General features: G+C 31.3%; 1 protein-coding gene across 4 annotated transcripts; it reads right to left on the bottom strand.

Annotated features, from left to right (window-relative positions):
• Nucleotides 1–1,646: 1,646 nt before the first annotated feature.
• Nucleotides 1,647–7,076, bottom strand: LOC103488085 (uncharacterized). Of its 4 annotated transcripts, none has more exons than XM_008446647.3 (7): nt 6,942–7,076; nt 6,574–6,666; nt 6,310–6,462; nt 5,178–5,295; nt 3,214–3,457; nt 2,844–3,010; nt 1,647–1,930 (listed from the first exon to the last, which is right to left on the bottom strand). In XM_008446647.3, the coding sequence occupies exons 4-7, from the start codon at nt 5,289–5,291 to the stop codon at nt 1,670–1,672; spliced, it is 786 nt and encodes a 261-aa protein (XP_008444869.1). In that variant the 5' UTR covers nt 5,292–5,295; nt 6,310–6,462; nt 6,574–6,666; nt 6,942–7,076; the 3' UTR covers nt 1,647–1,669. The 4 variants fall into 4 exon arrangements, 3 of the variants coding, with proteins under 3 accessions (XP_008444869.1, XP_008444870.1, XP_008444865.1); XM_008446648.3 differs by having other exon boundaries at nt 6,310–6,476; XR_007819514.1 differs by having other exon boundaries at nt 3,133–3,375; nt 6,574–7,057.
• Nucleotides 7,077–10,698: the final 3,622 nt, after the last annotated feature.

The following is a 10,698-nucleotide window of genomic DNA, read 5'->3' on the forward strand; positions in this document are numbered from 1 at the left end:
TAAATAAATAAACAATTTTTGTTCTCACATAGCAATATAATGCAGCTTAATGAGTCATCAACCAAAAAAAGAAATGGTATTTATGGTTCATATTTGAAGCTTTAATTTGTTTATTTATACTTTAATTGATTTATAGAATATGTTAATGGCATTAACATTTCTATACGTAATGTGTTTGTATTAGAACCAAACTTAGCAATAACCAAATACGACATTTTATATAATTGAGTAAGCTTTATATTTAATTATTGCTGGAGATTATGCATATCTAATCAGTTATTGTAATAGTTACATATATTGTAAAATATTTTGATAGTTATGAATTTTGAAAATAATTAAATAAATTTTAAAGTAGATAGTGTTTATAAAATTAATTTTATAAAATCAAATCAATCGAGGTCTAAGATTTTAATTATTTAGGCACCATTATTTTCTTCTTTAAAAGAAAATAATATTTAGTCAATACATAAATTTAATTTGACCATACTTTTTCACTAATAAACTTGAAGTAATAAATATTCACGAAAATAGCATTTTATTTTTAGCCTCGTAATATATCAAAGCCATAAATACTTGAAAAATTATAAACTTAGATAAACGGACTCAATTTGATGGAATAAAATTAGCAAACTTCAGTTTCAGTTAGGTACATTATATATAGTCAACAAATAAATTGAAATATACAATAAGTCTTGTGGAAAAAGGTAGGAAAAAGAAAACCAAGAGAGATGAAGGAGAAAAAGAAGGGGGGGGGGGGGGGGGGGGGGAGAAACAAAATCATGAATGGGGGATAAAGTAAGAGTTTGTTGATATTTGTTTAATAATTTAGATGTTGGAAAAAGAGTAGAATAAATTATATAAAAAAGAAGAAAAATGTGAGGATGCCACTATGGCACTGCCACAATTTCTAGATTCACTCAGAGAGAGTGGTGTGTGTGTGTGTATATAAAAACTATAATATATAATATATGATATGATATTGGGGTTTAGGGGTAATGCTAATGGTACTTTAGCTGGAATGTCGCTGTCCTTCATCCCAATTTATTAAATATTTGATAGTAAATAGTACAGTGTTATCCCCTTCCCACTGTTTTCGATTTGTCCTCCAAAATTAATTTCCAACTACACCCTGGACACCCAACCTTCTTTTTATATAAAATTTTCTCTTTTATCGAGTTGGAGTCAAATCTCTGATTAAGGGTCAAAGTTGATTTAGTTTAGTTTCTACAATTGAAATTGATTTCCAAAGAACAAGGTGTCTTAGTTTTTTAGTTATTCTTCACACCTCTCTTTATTAAAACTACATAAATAATCTCCTTATAAAAACTATCTCTATGATTTGACAAAACCCATTTTCAAGAATTCTATTCTCATAGTTTGGTAAAAACATCATTTATTTGACCCTATAGTTTGTTTAAACTCATACATAAAGTGGTTCTTATCAAACCTTCGCATTGTGTGCTAACTTTTAAATCATAATAACTAAATGGTAGCTTTCTTCGAAATATAAGAACCAAATTTGTATTCCGACCATTTTAAAATCATAATAACTAAATTCTAACTTTCTTCGACTACAAAAACCAAAATTTGTATCTATATCTCTTGGGCAGGCTCAAGACTGAACGTAGTCTTGAAAAGAAGAAGAATTGTCGAATCGGTTAACATTGCTTCAAAATTTTGGGTTGTCTAAGTTGTGTAGAAATACAATGCATAGTACTGATAAGAAAGCAGAAACAAAAGTAACAGCGGTAACAATTCCAGCATCAGATCGTTTACCTGCTGGTATCGACCATGTAAGATCTGCCTCTTCATCATCAGTTTCCAACTTAAAAAAACAGCTCCTATTGTCTGGTTTTTCCTGTATACTACACTGCAAAAACAAGTCTGGAGCCTTCAATCTAACTTTCACGTAACCACTTTCATCCAATCGCTGCAAAACCAGCAACAAAATTTAATTATGAACTGTTTGTGGTGAAACAGTCTTAAAACATCAAACGCATTATGAAAATGTGTATCATTTCTATACATTTCATTGTTTATATCCACTATGTCAAAATATTCAAGGAACATATAAACCAAATAATGATCTTCCTTAGGATTTTAACAAAAAAAAAAAAAAATTGAAGTCAATAACCGCTATGCATTATGTTAAGCTCCCTCCCCACCTACAACAATATTAGCCAAACAGTACACACAACCACACTAATATCCCAGCAGAATTCACAGAGAAATATATATGAAAGGAGAGTATAGCTGTAGTTATATTTATATATGGGATAACAGTTCACCAGCCACAAAATATTAACAAAACCAAAGGAACTCAGCCAAATAAGAGGGCTGCACTCTCCACCATGAACAATGTTCACACAAAAGGCCTCATGAAAAAGATCCTCAACCCTAACACAAAAAGCTCCTGTATATATTCCTACGTTCCTGCTGCCATGTGTCATGAGGACCACTGGCCATCCTAACTACCAAGCTGTCTAGGTGGAATTCCCCTTTTTACCCCTTCTCTTGTAAACTTGAGTGATTGGTGGCCTAGCACATTATGTCTTTGCACTCCAAACATTTGCTCGCAAAATATTTAAAGCGTTGACATTTGTTTATTGTACTTATCAAGAATTTGATATGAATTTAAAGAATGCGCATTCAATCCTGGAAAAATCTTACACGCTTCATGAGTGTTGGAGTATGGGACATGAATACTTTACCCAATGTTATATGAGCTAAGTTAACAGTAAGAAGTTTCCAAATTCCATTACATCCATTATCCTAGGTCATAATAAACTTAATAAAAACCTAAATCACTTAGGTCAGTATTCTAAAAGATATTTCAGGCTTACTGGATATCGTGAATGTAAAGGCAGATCAACGGTGAAATCAAGCAGATTCTTGTTGTGTGACAAGGTATTGAGACCAATGTCCTTGTGAACCTCGATAACAGAGATGTTGGAGAGGACTGAAGGCAATTCCAAATTTGTATCTCCAAAAACAGCTACATCACTAAATACTGACGAAAGAAGAAAACAATATAAGAAAAGGGTTGAACTTACCTTAAAGGCACTGCCATTTGCTTAGGCTAAAAAACGGAAAATCATGGAAAGAAACAAGAGAAATTTAAATATGATCTACCAGCTCAATGAAGAAGATCTTCCAGTTCAAATGGGTCAACAAAAACTCCTGATGGTAGTCGTTCAATTATGATAAACTTACAGCGGTGTGTGAGAACCTGAGACAGGGATTTTTCGATGTTGAACTTGATGGTCGATGAAAGTTGACGGTGAGAACCGTCACCCTTGATCCTTGACCGAATTGAGAGACTTAGCACCGTATTTAGATCGCATGGTAAAACTTCGCATATGTTGACGGGAAGATCTTGTGTCAGGAAATCATCAAAAAGTGAATCAATAAAACTTTCGTGTTTTTCATAATAGGATTCCATAATATGTCTTCCAACCTGAAAATTAAGTACAAGAGTAAGAATAAAAGAATGAAGATAAGCTTGACAAGATGAGCAATCTTTAAAACAGTTAAAATGCTCTTTTGCACCAACAAAGACACATCAGATAATAGTAAACACGATGAATTATTAAAGAGGATAAAAGGCAAATCAGTCTTCTTCTTTTTTCCTTTTACAAGAGACAACAAAATTATTTTGCTTGGTTAATGTGGATTTATGTGCCATTGCTGGGTTTTTCTGTGTGCAGGAGTTAGAAACCCAACACACCTATTCCTTACATCAAAACTCCAACAGCTGGCGCTTTCCACCCGTTTTTCAAAAATCAATATATTTCTTTCTTTAGATATAAAATAATTGCAGGAAAAAAATGAGTGGAAGGCTGTTTGCCTATCCACAAGTCTTTCCAAGATAAGTACTCTTATCGTGCCCATCCTTTATTGAAGAAAATATTTTAAATGTGTCCTTATGCTTCAAAATAGTCCACAAGGACTATTCGCAAAACCTGTCTTCTTAGACTTTTGAGAACCCAACCAGCCCAACACTGACTAGGTTCCTTAGGTTCTAATGATGACAACCTCCATGGTCATTTTAAACGTCTGGCTTCATTCTTCCTTTAAGTTTCCAGTGCCCAACTCTTACACTCTAATGGATTTGAAATATTACTCCAACCAACCAGCTGAAAAGTCTTTGTGATACATATCCATCCTGAAATTACCTTTTAATGATCTCCTCAATAGAGCCCTATTATACACTCTTGGCATACAAAACAAAGACATACAATGCCATGACAAATCCACAAATACTACATTACATAAAATCCACCTCCCACCTCGAAAGAAAAGCCTTTCTCCATCATTCAACTGCGCAAGATCTTATTCTCAATGGGGCCTCACAATTAACTAATAGTGAGACATTAGTTTCACAAATACAATCTATAATCCAACAAATCTACATGCCCCAAAGGCTTTCTTTAGCAACACCTCATACATGAAATCTTTATCCATTATATCGGTCTATTCTAAATCTAATTAAAATATTGGGTTGATTTCGAATATAGCAAAATGAACCAAAATGTTTACACATGTAACAAAATTTCATAATCTATGAATAATAGATTCTATCGACGTCTATAAATGACATTGATAGACACTAATAGAAGTTTATCATTGTCTACTAGTCATTGATAAATTCTGAAATTTTACTAGATTTATAAATATTTTCAGCAGTTTTACCGTTTGAAATAATTTCTCAAAAAATATTCATCCTTTATTTACATAATCTTCTACTAATCCCTTAGCAATAAACACCAAATGTATTAAAGCATCTTTTTATCAACAAAATGGTAAAAAGTTATGCATACTCTAGCCTTTTTTTCTAAATAGATTAGGGAGGAAGAATACTTAAGCCTTTCAACTAGCACCATAGCAACAGTCTTGTACAGATTTGTAATCAATCTAGTTGATCTTCTATGAATCTTCGATCAAAAGAGATTTCTTACATTTCTTAATCAAGCAACAGGAGAATATATGTTATCTTTGTTTCTTATGAAAAAAAATAATAAAAATAATCATAAATCAAGCAAATGAAGTTCTTCTTTGCTCATATTCAAAGGTTATTTTCAAATAAAACGCTTTCAGAACAAACAGTTGAAAAGATAAGAAACGTGAAACATGAAACATGAAAAAACGGAAATGAGAAATAAATTATCAGGACTGACCTTACTAGAGTGTGAAATGCCATCAAGGAAAGAGCCAAATGTAGGGTAGAATATCAATGAAATTCCGAACAATAAACAAATACAAACAGAAGTATGCAGCTTCACCTTTATCATGTAACTGAAAGAAAATAAGAATACAATGTTATGGTTTGAATGCTTATCTATAAAGCCATCTGTACCATTGTACTTGAAATTTTCAAGACTAAATGGTTCGCTGAGGAAATGAAAGTAGTAAATCCCAATCCAAAAGGGAATGTAGAAAAACAAAAGAATCGCATCTATCAACTCAATAGATTTGCAACAAAGCCTTTGATGTAATGATTCAATTTTGATATATAATCAATCCTATTTGTTTTTGTTCGTTATTAAAATGAATCTGCAAGTTGAATTCTAAAAGATTGAAAACTTTCCATTTTCACATTTCTTTCTCGGTAAGAAACTAGCAAATCTTTTAACAGAAGAGACCAACCCATCAAAAGCCAAGGAATTACCAGAAACCAACCCAATTAGCAACAGTTTTTTAAAATAATAGAGGTTAGTTATGGAAAGAGCTACAGCTCAAAGAGAAACCTACAAAAACAATGAGGTTCAAAAGCTCTTGTCAATGCTTTTTTACCATTTTTCTAATCATAACAATAAACAAAAAACTTTTAAGAATAAAAACATATAATTTAGAGATTAGGGAAATGGAACATCCCTCCTTTTAAAGAAAAGAAAAAAGAAAAAGCTTCTCATTTACGAAATGAAAAGTCTAGTGCTCAAAATATAATGAAACTGAACTAGTAAAACAAAGCAAATACAACCGAATAAAACCGAAGAATGGACTTATCCAAAAAAAAAAAATCAAATACAACCCGTAGCAGAACAATGGAGCATCACTCTTATGAAGCTGTTTTAGAGGGAAAAACACTCGTTTAAGTTGATTACAGAAATAGTATTGACAAAAGCAAAGCACTCCAACTAAAGGTAGTTTACCCTACAAGATCATTAAAACTACAAAAGATCCTCAGTTGATTATTAAAATGATGTTGTTTCCTTCAATTCAAATGCCCAAAAGAATACGAGAAGTACTTCTCAATAACTCTAGCTTTACACGAAGACAATCGGTTTAAGAGAATTTTGAGATACCAACCAACTAAATCGTTCGGCGAACGGATATAATATCAATGGATGCAATCAGTAATCTTCAGTCAACCTAAGGAGTAATAAAAAAATTGCGAAGGAGACCAATCTGTGCCAAGTGGATATCCATGGACTGGTTTGAATTGCAGCTCCCATTCAAACCCTAGAATCACATCACTGTAAGTTTACATCTTGAGTTACAAAGTAACAAATAAAGATCAATTCTCTCAACTACTACCCAAAGTTAACTGTATATGAGAGAATTGGACTATACCTCAAATATTTTGTAAAGAGAATAGAACTTCGTCATAACAGGAACTTGTCTTCAAGCGAATTGAAGGGTGAGATATCACCATACATAATCAGTCTACCATTGTTACAAACATTGTAAGAGTCTCTTCATTAATATTTAGATCAATGTGATTAAACCAATGGTAAAAATAATGAAATTATGTTTCAGAGATTTATCAAACGATTACTAAAATCCTGTAAGTAAACCTCGAAGAAGGAAGCGAAACACAAATTAACCTTAACACAGAAATCAAACCATTTTTCTCTCTTCTGCAGAAATTTAAAGAATAACAATCTCACGGGCTCTCTTCCACCCCAGCTTATCGAAAAACAGAAGAACCATTCGCTTACATTAAGGTCCAATATAAGAAAGGAAAACACGAAGCACCGGATGGACGGACGAAAATTGTAGGAGATGGCCGGCGAATAGAGATGACGGTGGATGTCATGTAATAGAATTTTGGATAAAATTGGATTGGAAATAGATTCAGTTTCTCCCGTCGCCAAGCCTCGTACTGTTTTGAAGCCCATAATCCCAGCGGGCTTGGGCTTGGGCTTGGTCTTGGGCTTTCAGCTACTTACTATAGTTCAATTTTGTTGACAAAATCCGTGGAAATAGCAAATTTCAGGGACCCCTTTTAATTATGAGATTTCTTAATTATAGAATCGAAATTAAATTGACACGTTTCTCAAAAGTCTATGATGCATCAAATAGTTTTAAGTGTTTATTAACTACTAAAATTCCAAATTGACGCTTATATTTAAGAGAAAGATACCACTTATTTTTCAGTGGTTTATTTCTTGTCCACTCATTTAATTAATTTGACATGGTCCAATTCAATTCTTTTTGTTTCAATTTCAATTTAGTACAATAAGAAGACTAAGTGATTTAAACTTCTAATGTATTTATATATAAAAGATAAATTTATATTGATTACGACTATTTAAGAGTAGTTTCAGTTGTTTTGATCTTTCAATTTCGGCATATATCGACGACTTAACAACCAACTCTCTCTCTCTTTAGTATATAATTGCTGCCCTACACACTAATTCAACTTGGGTGCTGACAAATAGATGATTTAATGAAATTTATGACATGTGATATGAAACATTAACCGATTAATTGTATAGTTGGAAACCCATATATCAATGATAAATGCCAAAAATAAAAATAAAAGGTTTATTAATCAATCAGATCGATCCGTTTTGGTCGCATGTCAAACTCTGGGCTTATCCATTAAAAAAAGATATATATATATATAGGTATTGTGGATTTTGAGTAGGTAATGAACTAAATCAGCCGATGGTCTACTCAATTCAACTTCAGTCCAAACCATGGTGGAGCCATAGCTCTTCTTCTTGTTCGTTTTTATTTTTCCTTTTTCTTCTTTTGTAAAAATAGTAATTGATTTATTAGATATAAAATTTAATTTTACGTTTAATGAAACCTAAACGTTTAAACATAAAAGCCACAAATTTTGGGTACGTTTTATATTATTTTTAATTTTATTGAGGGTATTATTTTAAATGATGTGGCACGTGGCTGGTTCTTTACTTAATGCCCACTGTAGCCCTTGCCCGCCAATGGAGGGGTTCCAGACAGAAACTAAAGGAGGGCCCCTTTTGGTCTTTTTAACCATCCCGTCTTTTGCCACGTAGACACTATTCCCTTTTTTCTAATTTCATAAATGTCATTATTGCGTGCGTTTCCTTTTTCCTTTTTCTAAAATTATGCACAGTTATGACGTTGGAATTTGTAGCGTATCCAACCAAGTGGATTGTGCCACGTTGCATGATTGAGATCTGATGCCTTCCCTGTGAACCACGTATTATAATTAAAAGACAAAAGAACATTGAGCTTTTTTTTTCTTTTATATAAAGGAGAAAAATTCTTTGTCAAAGTCAAGATGACTGGTTGAGCTAAATTAAATTAAGACAAAGGGCAAATATCTGAGTGTAAAATATGTCACAATCACGTGGTTTAGCCTTTAATTAATTAATATTAACTTATGTCGAAAGTAATGCTTTGGTCTCTTTTCACTCTTTTTTTTTTCTTTTATTTTCTACCAGGAATTAGAAAAATTAATTAGGTTTAGTTTCTATTTTTTAATAAATTAGATACACCGATATGTTTGGTGATTATGTAAGTTAATTTTATTTGATATATAAGTATAACAATTTTTAAAATATGGTTATAAAGTTTACTATTTATTCAAATTTTATTTCTATTCTTATTACTTTCTACTCAATTTTTCATCTTATTAATCGATGTTGATTTAAATTCATGAGGTGGATTACATATTTTTTGGAGTAAAGCTTATGAACTAAGAGGTTTAATATACATATTGCAATTCATTTTAAATAATATATATTAGGTATTACAAAAATTAATTTAAATAAGGTGTAAGCATATCTTTTGCAAAAATATGAAATTAAATATAATTAAAGTTGTATTTAAAAGGGTCTTTCAGGGGGGAAAAGGGAAGAGACCAAATAAATAAAAAATAACAATATATCTGTCAATATTTGATTCCTATGGTGAAATTAAAAGTGAAATCTCAAATTGGGCCCAATTAAGTTTATTCTCCTAAGAAAGATCAAGTTAGGTAGAATTTTAAATTTTTTTTTTTTATTATTATTTTCTCTACCTACATCGATCTTTAACTTTCAAGAAAAATCAATTGTTTTTCATAACATTTTTGCTGAAATTGTAAAATTAATTTAGTTAAACAATATTTAGGATAAGTACGATTCTTTGCTTGCTCACTTGTTTGTGTTTGTGTATATCGTGTTCATCAATGGTATTTTTAAAAGATTTTTCTTAAAAATAATGATTAATTAACACATATATCGTTATTTTCTAAGTTAAAAGGTTAGTGTGGTGGAGAAAGTATTTGGTGGTTCCTCCATCATGGTTGAAACCCCATTAATAGATGAGGGGCTTAAAAAGGGGAGAGGTCCCCAAGTATGAATTAAATGAGTGATGTGACGAAATTACTTAGATAAAAATGGGTGTGAATTTTTATTAAATACTTTTGCCAATTGAATCGACCAATATGAGAAACCGACAATGAACCGGCCCCGTATAATGCCACCACCGCTCTTCTCATTCCCTTTTGTTCCTCATTCTCACGGATTTCAAACTATTTCCCTACTACTTCTCTTTTCCAATCATCTCTACCACAATACTATCACTCTTTACAAAAAAAAATACAAATAATATTTAAGAAAAATAACGTAACCAAATTCTCACATGAGTTAGACAAGAGATGATATTTGGTATATAAGTGATGATAACTCTCTTTATTGATGTGAAACATTTTGGGATAGTACCAAAATCAAAGTCACCTGACAACATATCACTATTGAAATAGTTATACTTTAAACACAACTTCTTTTACGATTAAAGAATTACAAATATCATTTTTAGAAGGTAAATTAAAGAAAAGTTATAAAATAAATATGTAAGTTAAAGAATAAGAAAAAAAACAACAATTTTATGGGCAGAGAGACATGATATTTTAAGTTGGGGAATGTCAAAAGCAGAGTTACACAAACTTATACTAAAAAATGAACAAACACCAAAAGTTCATTATTCTGTCCCAACAAAATCACTTTTAATCATTGAATTAGTTTTTCTAAAAATTGTGTAAAATTTAACAAACTTGCAAGGCTATGCCTAAACTAGAAACTATCTATATCTAAACAATTTGGAATATTGTATGTTACATGTAGATTATATTGTAATATATTCATGAAACAGTGTTGGAGCTTAATATAATAAGATGGAAACCACAGATTTGTTAAAGAACTGAAAAGTAGAGTAATTTTGGGCAGCTTTTTTGAATCTATGCTATAGAATGTCAAGTGTGAGACCATAGTGTAGAACAGAGGGGGTTAGGTATTGTTGTTATTATTGTTATCACTGTGTTGTCAAAAAAACAAGTCACGAGGTATCAATCAGAGACACAGCCTATAGATTGGCTTATTTTGGAAATTTATCTTTTAATAGAAAAACACATCATGTTGTGTTACACTTCAATTTCATCTTCTTTTTTTTTTTTTTTTACTGTTCTAGAAATCAATTAATTTTTATTAAAATATGAAT

Source organism: Cucumis melo, chromosome 3, assembly GCF_025177605.1.
Source record: "Cucumis melo cultivar AY chromosome 3, USDA_Cmelo_AY_1.0, whole genome shotgun sequence".
Lineage (NCBI taxonomy): Eukaryota > Viridiplantae > Streptophyta > Magnoliopsida > Cucurbitales > Cucurbitaceae > Cucumis > Cucumis melo.

Coding starts and splice junctions, on each gene's coding strand:
- LOC103488085 (XM_008446647.3), bottom strand. CDS start 5,291: ATGATAAAGGTGAAGCTGCATACTTCTGTTTGTATTTGTTTATTGTTC. Junction 3,011..3,213: donor TCAGGTTCTCACACACCGCT/GTAAGTTTATCA, acceptor TTCTTTCGTCAG/TATTTAGTGATGTAGCTGTT. Junction 1,931..2,843: donor CTTTACATTCACGATATCCA/GTAAGCCTGAAA, acceptor CTGGTTTTGCAG/CGATTGGATGAAAGTGGTTA.